This window comes from Vanacampus margaritifer, chromosome 17 (assembly GCF_051991255.1).
Source record: "Vanacampus margaritifer isolate UIUO_Vmar chromosome 17, RoL_Vmar_1.0, whole genome shotgun sequence".
Classification (NCBI taxonomy): Eukaryota; Metazoa; Chordata; class Actinopteri; order Syngnathiformes; family Syngnathidae; genus Vanacampus; species Vanacampus margaritifer.
The window spans coordinates 12,835,593-12,854,173 of record NC_135448.1 but is presented as its reverse complement, the minus strand read 5'-3'; the positions used below and the strand labels follow the sequence as shown (position 1 = coordinate 12,854,173).

Below are 18,581 nucleotides of genomic sequence, written 5' to 3'. Positions count from 1 at the left end.
TCTTAGGTGAACTGAAAACTTGAAATGGTAAATAAGGTTGTTTGCCTATATAGTGCCCTACGATCTGACTGGCAACCAGTCCAACTTGTGCCGCATTTCCCTTAGACAAGTGTTAAAATAAAAACAACAGATGGCATTACATGTTCCACATGGTATGTTTTAATGTAAAGCCGACTACGTGAGGAGGAATGCATTTTCACTCAAACTGAATGCATTATATACAATGCAAACGAGTACCTGGCCTATACACAGCAAATCACTTATATGTACATCTACACACTGCGTTAGATACAAACATCTTTGCCAAACAACGAACCCTCCCAAATACAAACTGCACTGTGCTGACGATGCACATGCGACAGGCCATGCAAGGGATGACAATAAAATTAAAGATAAATAATACAAACTACTGCGGGAGATTGCAGCGGTACCTTCAGTGTCACTTTGTTAAACCAGTGTTTATACTACATTTTCAGCTCTGAGTTAGTAACTCAACTCAACTGTCATTCACATGAAGCTCAATAAATAAATAAGTTATCATGCATTTGTCTTGATTGCATGTGTAAATCCAGCGTATATTTACTTCATTAGTGGTCATTCCCGAAATAATAATAATAATATATATATATATATATATATATATATATATATATATATATATATATATATATATATATATATATATATATATATATATATATATATATATATACACACAAAAGTGGAGCAGCATTACCAATACTTCGTATTCATGGAAAAATACAACACTAAAAAGAAAACATTCACTCCATACTAATAACCAAGAAGAAAAGAAAGGGGGGGGGGATAAACATGAAAAAGGCTTGCTTGTCATATGTCATTTTTGTTTTTAAAATGCTGTGCTACCGCGCAGGAAAGGTTTGAACATAGGTGTCAGTGGCTCAGAGGGCAATTTTCACTTTTTGAGTTAAGTGAAAGCAATATAACATAATATATGAAAATACCAAATAAAATAAAATGAAAAATACAATTTTTAAATACGACCAGAACATACAAAAGCAACAGCTTACAAAGGAAAAAGTGGGACTTTCACAAGAAATAGCTGAAATGTTTCTAAAACCCCCCACTCATGACTAGTGTTGATTTTTATGCAAACAAACATTACAGCTCATCATCTGGCGAGCGGCACGCTTTTTGAGCGGTACAAACTTGTTACCTCATTTGAAACGGCGTCACACCGTGAAAAAGGCCATTTGCGTTTTTTTTACAGCTTAAAAGTTACTGTTGCACGTTTCTGCTTCGACTGACGCTGCACGTACTAAAAAGAAAAAAATTAAGCTGTGATATATTATTTTTGTATTTTAGTGTAGTGTTATTTTGTTTTTGATACTCCATTTATTAGAAGAATTTTGTGCAGTTTTCAAGTTCTTCACATTTCAGTGGAAAGTGTGCAGTGAGTATACACATCATTTTTTTGGGTGTACCGTTACACCCCTATGAAGAACAAATTGTTTCGACATTTGCTTCTAGCAACTTTAATAAACAAAAAGCCTCTAGGAATCAAAATGGCCCACGCATTCTTCTGTTTCGGACCCTCCTGGCTTAAAGCGACATCCCCAAATGAGTGTAGGGTGGCGAGTATAGAGGTACACGGAACTATTTACAGCCGGACTAACAAGCAAGAGATATTCACTTGTACCTACATAAATGGACGTTGGATGTTTTCCCGCTGTTGCCATGCAGTTAACAGTTAGGAGGATATTTCCATTTGTCCGCGCCAAATACCCACGGGACATAAAAGACGCGTCTCGTGCGCAGCCAAAACGGATTTGCCAACGGGTGGGGTGAGGTCACCGTCGAGTCACCATTTTTGTGTTAGTAGAATCGCGGGGAGTGTTACAAGCGGGAGGGAACATTAGGGCGATACTGGCGAAAAACATTCAGTAAATTAAATAGCAGAATGAAGGAAAGGGGGGTGAAAAGACAACAAAAAAAAAGGAAGGCATCTCCCCCAGGCCCACATTCTCGCTCTTTGCTCATTCGCGGGAGCGTCCCACAATAGCCAGGATGTAGAGGAAAATGTTGATGATGTCCGTGTAGAGGTTGAGGGCGGCGAAGACGTACTCCTCGGGACTCAGAGACAGCTTCTTGTTGCCCAGGAGAAGCTGGGTGTCCACAGCTAGGAACTGAGACCGGGGAAAAAAAAAAAAAAAAAAAAAGATGCATTAACAACTTCAAATAAGTATCCAAAACCTTTTTTTTTTTAATTCGCCCCCATAAAACTCACGCAGGTGAACAAGAGGGCACCCAGCGAGGCGTAGACGATGTGCAGGATCTTGTGGCGGATGAACATGCAGAGGATGCCGAAGAGGATGAGGACGATGAGGCACACGAACAGCACGCCTTGGCAGGAAGTGAAGTCGTACTTGCTCTGAAGAACGAAAAAAAAAAAAAGGAGATAAAAAAAAAACACAAATGTCAGTTCAAACATTACGAGTGACTTCATTCACTGAGAATCAAAGAGATTTAAGTCCTTGTAAATGAAAAAATATCCACTAAAAGAACACGGTAAATCTCACTAGGTCACGTGGCGCTTTTCCACGCTGCAACAACGTGGCGCTCTAAAGTGGCGCAAAGTCAGATTAAAAAAAACAAACAAACAAAACAAGAAAAATTCCCTCTCATCATTTCGGCATTTCTTACTGTGACGTACACACTCATGGCCAACAACAAGGCGCTCTAAATCAAGTTATGTGGCGCCATTTAGAAACTGAAAATGGTGGGTTATCTTCAAACATGTATAAAGTATTTAGAAACAAATATCTGAATTCACTTTGTAGTGTCATACTACACAATTTTTTTGGGGGGGGCTTTGGCAGTGATCAAAAAGATTGTGATAAGAACAAAACTGAAAATTGAGACGACACAGTACAAAATGAGCGATGCTGTTAATTAATAGCTGAGTCACTTGACTCCAATTTAAAGCAATTAACATGTGCAACAGTGAGAAAAAAAGTGGTATGGTTCATAAATGTTTCAAGGAGCACTATCAACATTAAAGTGGAAGTCATCCTTAAAAATTCCTTGACAATAATATGTTATATGTGACCTCACTAGTCTAAACATGACATTCTGATTAATATTATATTTGTGGAATATAAGTTATAAAGCAAAATCCAGCCGTTTTTATTCATCTCAGGGGGCGGCCATTTTGCCATTTGCTGTCGACTGAAGATGACATCGCAGTTTCTCAGGGCTGGCCCAGGCAACGACCAATCACAGCTCACCTGTTTTCTGAAGCTGAGCTGTGATTGGTTGTTACATAAACCCTGAATAACTGTGATGTCATCTTCAGTCGACAGCAAGTGGCAAAATGGCCGCGCCCACTGAGATGGATCAAAACGGCTGGATTTTGCTGCTTAACTCATATTCCGCTCCCGCGATATGAACCAGAATACCAGTTTTAGACTAGTGGGGTTGCATAGAACATATTATTGTCAAAAAAGGTGGACTAATGCTGTGTCCAGTGAGTGACCGCGCATAACGATCATCCTAATTTGTGTTGTCTTGACCTGCAGTGAGAAGAGGACCACGGTGAAGCAAACCACAGCGGTGATCCCCACGGCCATGATGACGGTGTCCGTGTCGTAGAAGCTGGCGATCATGCCCACCATGTAGGACAGGCTCAGAGTAAGAATGGACTAGGGGAGGGAGGAGGGGGGTGTAAATGAAGTACTTGTGAATATTTGGCACCATTCTTTTCCTTTTTTTTTTTTTTGTCTTTACCAGCGCCACCAAGTTCCAGGGGTGCTTGCGTCGGAACTCCCCACAGCAGCTCAGCACGATGAGGGACACCAGGAAGACCACGTAGGAGATGTAGTACGTCCACGGGTTAAGGCGCACGAACACTTTGGCCTCGTCGACGAAGGTGAAGATGGCCACGAAGGAGGAGGTGACCAGCAGCTGCACGGTGAGGACCATGAATACCTGGAGGAGGAGGAGGAGGAGGAGGAGGAGGAGGAGGAGGAGGAGGAGGAGGAGGAGACCCTCTGGTTATTTGTCGCTATGGTGCCACAAGATGGCGCTAAAGTTTGCTAACGCAGGAAATTACTTTTCTGATGAAGGCCTGTCGGATGCTCTTGTCCTCAAAGCCCGAGTTGGTGAACTCCTCGTTGTCGTAGTATGTTGGGGGCACGTCGCCATGGTAACCGGGGCTGCCATCAGGTGCTGGGAAAACAAACATTCATCAACGCGAAGCTATCCAAAATTTTTAATATTCTTTCCTTGGCTTGTTGACTCACCAGAGGGGTCCCCGGGAAAGCCCGGTTGTCCGGGTCCTTGCTGGTAGGGCCCCTGAGGGTAGGGGCCTTGGGGGTAGGGCCCCTGCGGGTAGGGCATCTGAGGGTAAGGCATCTGCGGGTATGGACCGGGGCAGAAGCCCGCCTGAGGGAAGCCAGGCTGGCCGTAGCCGGCGGCTGGCGGATACGGGCCCCCGGGGGCCTGGTTGTAGTTGGGCGGCGGCATGCCAAACCCTTGCTGTGGGGGTCCGTAGACGTTGTTGTGGAGTGGGTTGGACTCCCCCATAATGGGGTAGCCACTCTTGTCCTGGGACATGTTGTCGTGGGCGGCTCAGGAACAAGCTATGAAAATTAGAGCGCAGAAAAACATTTCACATTTCGTTCCTTAATGTCCACTTTTCTTTTTTAACAGTTTTTGTGCTACCAGGTCATAAATTTTTTACCACCAAAAAAAAGCTGTTTAGCATCATCTATGAGTCCATCTTACTTTTAGAGAAATGGCCAAAAGGAGTCTAAAATGGCCTTTTTAAAACCACGTGTGCAGTAAAAAGTTAAAAGATTTTCCTCATCATGGTAGTACGAGCTAATTAGCCAGCTCAGCACACACGCGCAAGTGCACGCTAGTCTTGGTTACCATGGATCGAGGTGCACTGCCTTGGCAACCAAATGTATTATTAATCTCATTTGGCTCCGGATGAGACCTGACTTTGAGACTATTAAAGCTGCCAGCAACAGGCCTGCTTGAGTGCGAAGAAATCATTGTGATTTAGCAAACTGGACTGGCAAATTGGTCAAATCCAGTTTCTTTTTTCTTTATTAAGTAAAGCCTCTCCTTTCACAACACATCCTACCAAAAAAAAATAAAATCATGTGATGATCATCCTCAGTGGAACAAAACTCGGGGGCAGGACGAACCCACACTTAACAGATTACAACCATTAAGACAACAAGATTGTGCACAGAGGCAGAAGGGACGTTCTGCTTACACAACTGTGCCAGGTCATCTGCGTAACCAGCAGATGTAGCCAAATCATGTGACAAAATATGTCATCTCCTCAAAGTCCAACATCCCAAAGTGTTAGATCACAATGACTTAAGGGGAAGGATACTTTTTTTTTTTTTTTCTTCCGCAGCTTTACAGCCAACACGTACATTTCCAATCCTCTTAATGGAGACGCTCTGCCAATGTGGATCAAGTCCATTGTGGCAGGCGCGGGGTTGGAATTGAGTTAAACAAGGGGGGTTGGGGTGGAGTTAAACACAATTAGTCCAGAATAATGCCCTAACGGATGCCTAGCAACATGCTATGTGCATGCCTGAGCAACACTGGCTAGAGTGGTAATTGAAAAAAAAAAAAAGAGGCCAGTCTGCCATTTTAACTCATTCACTGCCATTGACGGTTAGACGCCAAATATTCATTTGAACTATTTCTATTAAATTAACATTTTTTTCCCACATTTGTTACCAAGAGTATGAAAACCTAGAATTTTTTTGTACATTTAGAACAGATATAAAATTTGTGATTAATCGAGTTAACTCGTGAAGTCATGCAATTAATTACGATTAAAACATTTAATCGCCTGACGCTCCTAATTTTTAATCACCTTTTCTTTTTCTTTTTTTTAATCGAGTCAGGCTGAAAATGTCTTATTGTAATTAATTGCATGACTTCAATAGTTAACTCACGATTAATCAGAAATTTTATATCTGTTCTAAATGTACAATAAAAAAACATGTCTAGGTTTTCATACTCTTGTTAACAAGAGTGGAAAAAATGTTAAACTAATAGAAATAGCTCAAATGCATTTATTACATCAATAGCCGTCAATGGCAGTGAATGAGTTAATGACATAAAAACAACAAGTCGTAACACAAGAACGGGTTTTTTATTTATGTCACATGATGCAAACGATTACAAGCATCAATAGGTGCTGCTGTTTTGGCTTGCAACAGGACAGGAGTTAATGCAGCATCCACGAGTGACAGTTGCTAAACTTGTTTTTCAAGGGAGGTATTTAGAGGTCTGTTTCAAATTCACAGTGCTATAAATAATAAACATTAAGAAATAACTGACTCTCGTGGACACATGCTAGTCGCTTGTCACATGGCGGTTCGTTAATCGCACTTGTCGCGGAAAAAGCGAACGTTGAACTGTCTTTGAGTACCGTAGCGTGGCGTGACTGGTGTCACAAGGGCCACGGGGACATCAACTGTGTGTGGCAGGCCACTAATGCAGCAACGCGTCAGGCTGCCGTCAATCAGACATGCCGCATCAGCAGCATCCCTGCTGGCGATGTCCGAGGCGCTGACGCCTGGGCCTTGTGACCGGCGGATATGTTTACGGTCAAAACACTTTTTTTATTTTCTCAATTTGGTAATCTGCAACCCACAATTCAATCGTAACTCATTTGTTAAAGTTTTGAGCGTTAAAAAGTCGATTTCCACTGACAATCTTAACCTCCCTGTTAATGTTTAAACTCAAGAACAGCAATAATATCCAAGTGTCAGAAATAAGTGGGGGTGCGGCGTATCCCGATCGACATCATTAATTGAACTTGAACATATGTGGAGAGAACCAATAAGTTAGGTTAACAGAAGAATTGTCTTTAAGCGTGAATGGGTGTTGGTCTATTTGTGCCCTGCAAATGACTAGCAGGCAACCAGTCCAGGATGCCCCACACCTCTTGTCCAAAGTCAGTTGAAATGGGCTCCAGGCTAGCAAACCCGAGACTGTAATGAGGACAACTGGAAAATTGCTTATAACATCTTTTCAAACTCAGGTTATATATGGATCAATTTGACTGGCAACAAAACAAAGCATAACATTAATGAAACACTAAACTGAAGGATGATTGATGTTGTTCCAATGTTTTATTTAGCCCCAATGATTAAAACCCACAATTCTGCACTCATGCAAACTACAAAGTAAATCACAACATAGCAGCCTTTCCTGCAAGTGTAAAAATATTAACCATTGTATGTTTTTTTTTTTAAACATAACAATAAAGACGTGAATTTCGATGCAAATAGGTCGGAATAAGTCCGATTGAAATGTTTTTGAATGAAGTAAGTAGCGCCTAGGTGGCGTTCTGCGTCATCCGGAGAAAACGAAACACAAACATCTAAACATGGAGCACCCGCAGCGGGCAAACCTCCAACAACTCCGAGGCCTCACCTGGGCAGACGAATGCGACACACTCAAAACCTTAACACTCAAATGAAACATGCAACAGTATGGAAAGAAATGGCGACCACTGAGTGGTAATGGATCGTGATGAACGGTTATCTGAGCGATCGCCGTTATCTCGCGCGGATGACGATGTTTTCCATTAACCTCACACCGCGTGAACGTTTTCGAGCATCAAAATATAAGGCTTTCGGCTCACTCTCAACTCGACAAATTACGTTGTTTATTTATTCCTGTGAGACGCTAAAACGTCAACAAGGCGAGATGTTACTTGCTAAGCTAGCTGGCACCCGTCAACAAAAACCGCTATTACGGCTAAAAGGTGAACAACTCGCCGCCAAATAGTGCGACTTACCGTCTGTTTCTTTTATTTTGTTCTTATGTCCTTCTGGAACGTTCGTTGGAGGTTATGCGGTGATTTTATGTATTTTTTTTTTTATTCCGTTAATGTCGCGGCGGCGGATCCTCCAACGGTCAAGTGGGCCAGTCGATTACGTCACCGCTCGACGTGGTCACGTGACAACGTATGCCGGAGTGACGTTCCTAGTCATGTGGTTTGCTGTTATCTCAACCCAAATGTCAAGTTTTGTTTTGTTTATAAGGCACATGACAAAAACGACTGCGTGTCTATTTGCCCTTTCAGAATTTCTACTTAAGAGCTAGAATGTTCTTGGTTATGTGATTATCTCAACTCCAGCTGATGTAATGTTTTGTTTTAGAATAGAATTTTTTTAATGGATAAAAAAAAAGGCAAAGGCAGGTAACTATCGTGGTTAATCTCCCTCCCACCACACACACACACACACTGGAAATACAAATACACGTAAATGTCATCATAAAACTTTTATTAACAGCACAGGTGACGTTCTTACTCATCCATGGAGGCCTCTTTGAGTTACCTATCCAGTTTGGTATTCTTACAGTCAATTGAGCAAAAAAATTGTTCTCAAAATGCCCATTGATCAGAAGTTGGCTTTACTTCTCAAAAAGGATTATTGATGAGAAATGGTCTTCGCTTCTCATGAAAGCAAATTGTCTTTTCTCCTCACAAAAGCCCAATGACCAAGATTGTATTCTCTTACTAAAGCTAATGGAGAAGGAATTGGCTTATCTAATCAAAAATGCCCAATTACCAGATATTTTCTTCTCTTCCCATTGACAATAATTTTGTCTTTTCCTCAGTGACCAAAATTGCCTATAAATGAAAATAAAAAAATGTTGTGAACGCTTGTGAAGATTTTTGAAGAATTTTTGTTTTTTGTCAGGTTTTTGAACATGTTCAAAATTTCTTTGCGACAAGAAAAACTTTTACAAGCTCTGCTACTCTCGCGAGCATTCCATCTTAATCAAGGAGAAGTTGGCTTCCTTACCGATAAATGCCCATTTACAGAATATTGTCTTCGATCACAAAAATCGCATTGCCTAGAAACAATGCACAAACAATGGCTGAAAGTTGTCCTCTCACAGAATCACATAAAATTCATAAAAACCCATTGATTAGAAATTGTCTTCCCCCGCATTATTCTTTACAGAACTGTAAAATAACACCAGCAACATCTCAGGAGTTTTTCTTCTTCACATCTTAGCTGGTGAAGGCAAAACTCACTACTGGTTGTACGCGCGCGCCTGAAGCAGGTTGTCCAGCTCCGTCTTGCTGATGGTTCCGTACGCCTGGCAGTAGCTGCCCAGCTTGGCGCGGGGGTCGCCCGCCGCCGACACGTTACAGTTATTCTGAAAGACTTTCTTGCTGAAGCGAGGCGCCGTTCGCCCGTCGTGGGCCTGGGAGGCGGAGCGCTGGTTTTGCACGGGAACAACGAAATAAGAAAATAGAACGCCAAGTGTTTAAAATAGCCACAAATGTTCTCTCGCTCACCGGGTTAGAGTTGGTGATGCTCAGTCCCGGAGGCGACTCGGTCTTGCGTACCAGCGGGTTGTTGTGGGTATGGTTGAGCGTCAGGGAGAAGGCGCGGTTGGGGTGCGCCGGGGCCGAGCGGCCGCGCTTGATGATCTGGTCCATGGACTGTGGGGAAGGAAGAACACTTTAAAAAAAAAATGTCAACGTGTGTCCACTGAAACACACTTACTGTGTTATCTCTGACGCCCTCTGTTGGTGACGGGGTGGCATTGCCACTCCTCTGTCTTGACGCTCTCGTGCCGGCTGCAGTTGAGTGAATAAAACCATCTGGATGAAGACAATCAGCGCTACAGTTTAGTCTACTAGTTTGATGATGCTAGTGGCTAACGTCAGACCTACTCGGCACGTGTGTGATGGGGTTATAAGTGTAAAATATGCCCGGGTGGGGGTTCTCTGACGGGTCCGTCTTGTCCGCAGGAGGCGGCGTTGGTGGTGATGCGTTCTCTGCCTTGTGTGGACTTTCACTTTTGGTTTTTACATCCTGGTTGTCATCTCCTTGGTCCTTCCGGCCAACTTTATCATTGCTGGTGGGGTGGATGAGCCGGAGCCTGCCCTGATGGCTTTTCTTCTCTCGAATCATCTGCGAGGCAGCAACATTATAATCAGTTGTTTAAATAATTAAACAAATTTGATATGGCAAGCAAAGCCAAAATGTGTTAATTGACTGCTCGCAATTTGAAAAATTCACAAGATGGGGCACTTTTAATTAATTAATTAAACAAAATTTATCTGACAAGCAAAGCCACATTTTTTTTAATTGACTGCTCGCAATTTGAAAAATTAACAAGATAGGGCACTTTTAATTAATTAATTAATCAATCAATTAAACAAATTTTATCTGGCAAGCAAAGCCACAAATTTTTAATTGACTGCTCGCAATTTGAAAAATTCACAATATGGGGGGGGCACTTGTAATTAATTAATTAATTAATTAATTAATTAATTAAACAAATTTACTCTGGCAAGCAAAGCCCAAACATTTTTATTGACTGCTCGCAATTAGAAAAATTCACAAGATTGGGCACTTGTAATTAAATAATTAATTAATTAATTAATTAATTGTCAAATTGTGGCTTTGTTCGCCAGATCAAATTTGTTACAAGGGAGCTTTCAGACGCAAAGCCGCTTTCGTGAAGTGAAAAACAAACCTCATTTGCCGATGCACGTGTCAAACATAGAAATACAAAATGAAAGCACTCACAACACTCACAGAAATATTTAAAGCCTAATTTAAAATGTATGTAAAAAAAATTTTACATGACAAATTCCAATTGACTTTTTTTAAAAGATAATTTTAACACAAACCTACCAAATAAACCTCATATGATACATATTCATTACTCTGATAAAGCCTATTTGTTTAAAATGAATAATCCTTAGGTTTACGTAATTAGTATTAAGTATATTTACCTTAAAATAATAATAGTGAGAGTATTATTTAAAGTTACCTATACACGATAAATATACTGGTATGTGAAAAACACTTATGTCAAATTTTCCCCCAATTTTTTACACTTTCATGTTTTTGGGATTAAACTAAATGCAGACATCCCAAAAACGTACACATTTTAAAAAAGTAAGCATACTTTATTAATGCTAAATACATAAACCTGCAAATTATGCATTTCACATAAATAAGCTTTGTTAGACATTTTAGACGTCTTTGTTAGACAAGTTTTACTTGGTAGGTTTGAATAAAAATTATCTATAAAAAAAAAAAGTAAATGGGAATTTGTAATGTAAAAAAAACTAGAAAAATTCCCGCGGAAATTTTGAATGGAAGAGATAGGGGAGTTCGTCCGACTTGTCCTAGTTTAAAGTGAAAATAAAGGTACTAAACGACACCTTAGCCAAATAAAAGTTAGTTTGTCTGAAAGAAGACACTCGTGACTACAAAATGTGAGAATTTGATGTCTAGTGAGCAAAGATTGTGGCCATGGTGACGAGTTGAAGTGAAACTTTTGCAAATAGAAGTAGACTTTTCTTTTTTCCCGCCACTCTGAAGTTAATTGGTCAACAGAGTGCGGTAGAAGCCTAATTCACTCACTGTCTTTGAACCCGCACTGGGGGGAGAGCTTTCATTCCTTAAAAAAGATTTCGACACTGAGCTAAAGATGGGAAAAATTCCTACAAAATGAGCTAAAATTCGTACGGTCGGATAACGTATGCGTGTGCAGCGTGTCTTGGAAAAAGGTGCTTGATCTGTAATTTGTTCCCCCTTTCTCCATTCATTTCCTATGGGAGTTTTTTGGGAGTTTTTGGGGAATTGCGTCGCCATGGTAACTCGGAATTCCTAGAAAAGTAATGCCGCACCGAGTCAGATCGAGCTGCATCGTTTGATACCTCATTTGTCCTGGTGCGATCTACGGTACGGGCCGCATTTTTGCGGAAAAATCTCGGGATTTTCTAGGGTGGAGAGTAATATGTGCTGCTTTCAGCAGCCCCATAATTACATAAATCTTAAATTAGGCTTGAAATCTTTCTGTGAGTGAAGGAGCATCTTTACACTTTAGTAAACGGAATCACTGAACAAATTGAATTCCTGAGTCACAATTTTGTTTGTACCTCATATAGTTTGTTGCGATATTGCTCCACTGACAACTGCACGTCATCGTCCAGCGACAGAACTACGTCGTAGTTGAAAGACGGCTCCTTGCCCGGATTGTGGAACCTCCGAAAAACAACAGCACATATTGCGCATCAAATACTACACCATACAACAAGGAGAAGATAATACTTGATATTGCAATATTTTGCTATTATATATATATATATATATATATATATATATATATATATATATATATCGCGATTATGCAATAATTGACATTGCATATCAATGGTATCATGATGCACATGACAATCAGTGCATTGAAAGAAAGTCAATCCCTCTATGTCAAGTTAGTACCTGGCCACGTAAGGATGCTGGAGGGCTTTTTCCGCAGTCAGCCTCTTTTCAGGATTGAAGAGCAGCAAACTCTTCAGGAGGTCCAGAGCGTCAGGTGGCACCGACGCCTGCAGGAGATCCTCCAAAAGAACCTGCGGCCTGGGATTTAATAAATAAATAAATATAGAATACAAAAATAAAAGTCGCCTCACCTTTGTAATATTCTCTTAATGACCGATGACCCGATTTCAGACTTGACGGCTAGGACATCTGGGAATTCAAAAACATTTGTTTGAAAAAATAAATACATAATAACTGTTAAGACATGCACGTGTTGGCGTTTTGGTCACCTTCTGGACACGGGTGCGGGATGGCGCTCATGATCTTCTCAATCTGATTGATGGTGGACGTTCCGGGGAACAAGGCCTTTCCCAGCAACATCTCCCCCAGGATGCAGCCCAGACTCCACATGTCCACGCCCTTTGTGTACCTTCACAACCACGAGTTCTCGTTTCTAACACTTCTACAGGACTGTTACCCCCTTGAACAAGTCAAAAATGTACCTGGGGGACCCCAGGAGGATCTCGGGGGCTCGGTACCACCTGGTGGCCACGTACTCCGTCAGCGCTGGGTTGCCGCTGTCATGTTGGTCCTGGTTGAGCGATCGGGCCAGGCCGAAGTCGCACAGCTTGACCACGCAGTCCGAGTCCACCAGCACGTTGGAAGGCTGAAAAGAAGATGAAAAAACACAAGCTAAGCAGAGCTGCGGTGTTTTTGCCCGCACAGACTAGCGTGAATATCTTTAAAGCAAATCAAAATGGCCGGTTTGAAGGCTGAAAAAAAGAAGAAAAACACAAGCTAAGCAGAGCTGCGGTGTTTTTGTACGCGCAGACTAGCGTGAATATCTTTAAAGCAAATCAAAATGGCTGGTTTGAAGGCTGAAAAAAAGAAGAAAAACACAAGCTAAGCAGAGCTGCGGTGTTTTTGTACGCGCAGACTAGCGTGAATATCTTTAAAGCTAATCAAAATAAAAAAGAAGAAAAAACACAAGCTAAGCAGAGCTGCGGTGTTTTTGTACGTGCAGACTAGCGTGAATATCTTTAAAGCAAATCAAAATGGCCGGTTTGAAGGCTGAAAAAAAGAAGAAAAAACACAAGCTAAGCAGAGCTGCGGTGTTTTTGCACGCGCAGGCTAGCGTGAATATCTTTAAAGCAAATCAAAATGGCCGGTTTGAAGGCTGAAAAAAAGAAGAAAAAACACAAGCTAAGCAGAGCTGCGGTGTTTTTGCATGCGCAGACTAGCGTGAATATCTTTAAAACCAACCAAAATGACCGGTTTGAAGGCTGAAAAAAAAGAAGAAAAAACACAAGCTAAGCAGAGCTGCGGTGTTTATGTACCCGCAGACTAGCGTGAATATCTTTAAAACAAATCAAAATGGCCGGTTTGAAGGCTGAAAAAAAGAAAAAACACAAACTAAGCAGAGCTGCGGTGTTTTTGTACGTGCAGACTAGCGTGAATATCTTTAAAGCAAATCAAATTGGCCGGTTTGAAGGCTGAAAAAAATTAGAAAAAACACAAGCTAAGCAGAGCTGCGGTGTTTTTGCACGCGCAGGCTAGCGTGAATATTTTTAAAGCAAATCAAAATTGCCGGTTTGAAGGCTGAAAAAAAGAAGAAAAAACACAAGCTAAGCAGAGCTGCGGTGTTTTTGCACGCGCAGACTAGCGTGAATATCTTTAAAGCAAATCAAAATAAAAAAGAAGAAAAAACACAAGCCAAGCAGAGCTGCAGTGTTTTTGTACGCGCAGACTAGCATGAATATCCTTAAAGCAAATCAAAATGGCCGACTTCCTGAGACATGGTCACCCAGTTTGTTCTCATGGCTGGAAGTGTATCAAACATGCTGCAATGGCACCTTTTGGTCCCGGTGGATGACGTTCCCCGAGTGCAGATATTTGACCGCCTTGAGCAGCTGGTACATGACGTAACGTTTGTGGATGTCCTTCAGTAGCGTTCCTTTCTTGATCACTGCATGCAGGTCGCTGTCTGGATTGGGGGGAGGGGGGGGGCACAAATTAATAAGCATTTTAGAAGCGCAGAAGCATTCCGGAACTCACCCATGTACTCAAAGATGAGATAAATGTCTTTGTCATTTTGTGCCCGGATGACATTTTGAAGTTTGACCACGTTGGGATGATCTCCGAACTCCTGCAAACACAACAACAGAACGTTGAGTAATTAGTGTAGTGTACATGGCCAGTTCAAACAAATATGGACGACTTCCTGTCTCTTTTCAAGCATGGCTTCTTGAGACTTTTTTTTGTTGTTCTCGACCAAATTAAAACTGGAAAAAGATGACAAACAAATCCATGATATCTATGGTAGAACAGACAATGACAATACCACAGGGCTTACAAACCTATTTTAAAACTTTTTGTAGGTCATGTATGGTGTGTTGTCGTCACAATGCTCAGGGAAACTTAAGACCACAGAGAGGGAAATGCCCAGTGGGCTCCTACCCATTTGAAGTTTTACACATGGACTTTATTGAACTACACAGAAGTGGTCAGCACAAGTACTGTTTAGTGTTAGTAGACTCACTAACTAAATGGGTTGAACTTGTTCCTTCAAAACATCCAAACGCCCTCACAGTAGCTAAAGCTATTTGTAAACACATAATACCAGAACATGGCATTCCACGAGTCTTGTGGAGTGATAACGGTAGCCATTTTGTAAATACCATCGTTGACAATATGGCCATCCATTTAGGGATCACCCTAAAAAATCATTGTGCATACCATCCACAGAGCGCAGGCTTAGTTGAACGGACCAACGGTACTATTAAACTAAGACTCAAAAAGACCATGGAAGAAACCAAAAAACCATGGCCTGAGTGTTTATCTCTAGTAAAAACTTACATGAGAATAACGCCAAACCCACAAAGGATCACGCCCTTTGAGGCAGTAACAGGCAGACCCTTTGTGCTCCCCTTATGGGAAAATCAGCCATGGTCAGACAAAACAGGAGAGGCAGATCCACTGACTAAATGGTTATGTGACTTGTTTAAAGAAAGGACTGTGTCAAGAGCAAATGATCTGCCCTCTACCTCTCTTCCCCCTGCACAGGAAACGGTGACCCCGGGTGACCTGGTGTTGGTGAAGGTGATAAAAAGGTAAACATGGTCGAGCCCACGCTGGGACGGCCCATTCGTTGTTCTCCTGACCACACCCACCGCTCTCAAAATGGCTGAGAGAGAGACGTGGATCCACCAGAGTCACTGCAAAAAGGTCACCGAACTCAGATAAGGGATTACCCCCTGATTCTTGTCAAAAAGAAGAAGAACAAAGGAGAAGATGACCCTTTTTCAGACATTGTTTGGACCCCTTCCTTGTGATCATTATAATGTTTATCTTATTATGTGTTATTTGTTCCTGCTGTATTGTCCCAATGTCTAAGAGGTTAGTCGCCCGTATGTTCGTGGCCCAGATGTATCAATATAACTTACTACGCGTAGAGGATTATGTTGACACTGTGGAGACCGACACAAAAGTGTGACCCTCATCTTATTGTGTTTTCCTAACTTCAAATTCAGTTCCATTCTCAGACCAAGAGGTTCTCGTCTCCGTGTGGTGGGGGAGTTATGGAATTTTTTCCCTTTAAGTTAAGGGTTTTCGCCATTTCCTGAGAATGGTTCAAATGTTGTGAATCTATTAATGAAGTAATACTGAGAAAACGTAATTGTTTTAATATTTACTGATGTCCTTTTAAATCCACAACAGGAGGGAATGTGAAGTTGCTTAAAACAGTAGTCTTAACATTATGTGTATTTTAAAGAATATCCTGTATATATTTTTATGTTTTTATATTATCAACTGTCGTTTAGAGGCGGCGCCTAAGGCGCGGCTCAACTTGCTCAAACTGTTCTGTGTTTTTCCATGACATATGAAAACAGAAACTTAACCATGTTTATATGAAACGAAACTGAAACTTAACTGTAATAAAAGCGGCTTGTGGCCGGGGGAGGAGAGGGAGTCGGACGGAGCCGAGCGTGAGTCAATGTCCCACGTCTCCCCTTCTCTCCCCAGCCGCGGTTGCATTGAAAGAGAGCACAGCTTCTGCCTCGTTTTTCCTTTGTGCACGGTCGGTAACTAAGGGGATCTGTAATATCAGACCCAACACAAATCAAGCTTCCCAAGTATCAAGTTTTGACCAAAATGAACCTAAAATGTCCGCTTCGCACCAATGTGGCAAACATCCTGTATTTTTTCACGCACGTTTTTTTTGTGGTTCAACTCATGATGGACAAGCCTACCAAATTTTATGAAACCGGCAGAAAGGCTGGTTGATTGTTTATAGGCTGGAAGTGTGTCAAGGTCTTGTACACAACGGCGGTCAAAGGGGTTATATAATTAAAAACAAAACAAAACGCTACACCTTTATTTTCATGGATTGTTTTTTACCTGCAGGAACATGACTTCTCGAAAGGTCCGCTGTAACAACAAAAAAACAGGATGTAAAAACTCAAGGATCTCAAGCATCCTGAATGATGTCATCATGAGGTGAAGTTGAATTTCTGATGGTACGCGTATTAAATTATGTGCAAAATGGGCCACCTGAGCATCCGTTTTGTTCCTGAAGGCATCGAAAATCTTCTTCACCGCCACAATCTCGCCCGTTTGCCTGTCCACCGCCTTCCAAACGATGCCGTACGCCTGCCACACGGACACAAAACAATATTAAACATGAAACATAATTTGCTTATTATTGCTTCAAATCATCACATTTTATTTTTAAATTAAAGAATAAATTATGTTTTTTTGTACATTTCATTGAAACCAATCTTCACCCCAATACTTTATTTCTTAAATTTAATTGTAAACAAATTAAAGGACAACAATTTTTTTCAAACGTGTTTTTTCTAGCTACAATTGGTAATCCCGAACTTTGTTCATCGGATCTAATCATATTAAAACAATTAAAGGACAATTGTTACAAGATATTAGTGAGTAGTATACATGACATTTCTTATTTTTAATACATGTTTTTCCCGAGTTAAAACAATTGCCAGCCCTTGTACTTTGTCTTTAATGGTTTATTACTGCAGTTATACAAATTAAAGCACAATTAGTTGAAAGGATTAGCAAGTATTTGCTATTTGCAACGGAGAACTTGGCACAATATGTTTTCATGCTGAGAACTACAGGTTTTTCCACATTCATTGTATGTAGTTACTAACTGTATTTGAATGTGCATAATTCCACCTCAGGTGTACAAGAACCAGCTGAGTAACATGACACACAGTAGCCCACTTTTCCACGTCACGACCTGTTGGCAAGTTTGAGCAAAACAATGACTGTTTTTTTAACTACAGTTTGTGGCAATTATACAAGGGAGGAGGAGAATCGGAAATTTCTACTGAGCAATTAATTTGTCCTTCCAAAGCAAATAAACTTCCGAATAAAATGGGGGGAAACTGCATGGAAAAAGAGGTAAACAAAAAACTGGACGATGCGTTCATGTCCCGTACGTACAAGAGGTAAAAAGCAACTCACCCCTTTGCCAAGTCTTTTCTTTATCTCGTACTTCGTGGATATATGTTCCTCCACTTCAGGCATGCAGCCGGATTTCACACTTTTGCTCATTTTGAACACTTGCACACTTTCCTTCCACGACGGTGCCTCAAAAGTCGGACGATAATCGGATGACTGCAAAGTGATCGGGACTAGCCGGAAGTGGTGACGATTCTACAGCCAACAAAGTTGTTCTTTTTACTCCTTCCACGCCATTAAAATGTTACTTTGATAGCTTTAATGGCTGTTTAGTAGTTTGAAGTGGTTAGCAAGTCCTGTTAAACGAAATCGGCCGGGGAAGGGGAGACAAGCAGGTGGAGCCATTTTACGTCTGAGGCTAAACAGCCATTTTAAAGTGGCGCTTCCCTTCTCGCGGCCAGTTTAGAGCCGAGTGACCGCAGCATGGTTGCCGCTCGGCCGTGTAGCGACGAGTCGGGGTCGAACCGAGGTGCTGGTGGGAGGCAGGGGGGTGAGTTTTGTCTCAACTTGTCGTCGTGGAAACCGGACGGCGCGTGTCGTTTAAAGGGGCAGCACCCGGCCAACGGGCAGCGACGATTGAGGTGACGTCCCGTGTTCGCTGTTGTCATGGTGACACGCCTGACGTAAGAGAGGGGCACGTGCTGTTTTATCACCTTTCATCAGAGTTGCATCGCTTGAGTGAAATTCTAAAGATTAAGTTAAAATATTGTTTTGTGTACAATATATCGGAAAAGACTTAAGAGACTTAAAAAGGTGTGTTAGCTTTGT

General features: G+C 41.5%; 2 protein-coding genes across 5 annotated transcripts; both read right to left on the bottom strand.

Annotated features, from left to right (window-relative positions):
• Window positions 1-136: 136 nt before the first annotated feature.
• Window positions 137-7,980, bottom strand: grinaa (glutamate receptor, ionotropic, N-methyl D-aspartate-associated protein 1a (glutamate binding)). The gene is made up of 7 exons (XM_077549200.1): window positions 7,820-7,980; window positions 4,281-4,619; window positions 4,091-4,206; window positions 3,766-3,966; window positions 3,552-3,680; window positions 2,267-2,410; window positions 137-2,165 (listed from the first exon to the last, which is right to left on the bottom strand). Exons 2-7 carry the CDS (start codon window positions 4,591-4,593, stop codon window positions 2,016-2,018), a joined length of 1,053 nt encoding a protein of 350 aa, XP_077405326.1. The 5' UTR covers window positions 4,594-4,619; window positions 7,820-7,980; the 3' UTR covers window positions 137-2,015.
• A 312-nt stretch (window positions 7,981-8,292) lies between these two features.
• mapk15 (mitogen-activated protein kinase 15) lies at window positions 8,293-18,371 on the bottom strand. Of its 4 annotated transcripts, none has more exons than XM_077548472.1 (14): window positions 17,817-18,369; window positions 16,878-16,976; window positions 16,725-16,754; window positions 14,382-14,472; window positions 14,180-14,310; window positions 12,830-12,993; window positions 12,617-12,756; window positions 12,479-12,536; window positions 12,288-12,425; window positions 11,945-12,050; window positions 9,719-9,959; window positions 9,549-9,622; window positions 9,338-9,484; window positions 8,293-9,258 (listed from the first exon to the last, which is right to left on the bottom strand). In XM_077548472.1, the coding sequence occupies exons 1-14, from the start codon at window positions 17,904-17,906 to the stop codon at window positions 9,070-9,072; spliced, it is 1,698 nt and encodes a 565-aa protein (XP_077404598.1). In that variant the 5' UTR covers window positions 17,907-18,369; the 3' UTR covers window positions 8,293-9,069. The 4 variants fall into 4 exon arrangements, with proteins under 4 accessions (XP_077404598.1, XP_077404597.1, XP_077404600.1 ...); XM_077548471.1 differs by having other exon boundaries at window positions 9,549-9,646; window positions 17,817-18,366; XM_077548474.1 differs by having other exon boundaries at window positions 9,110-9,258; window positions 9,338-9,503; window positions 17,817-18,371.
• Window positions 18,372-18,581: the final 210 nt, after the last annotated feature.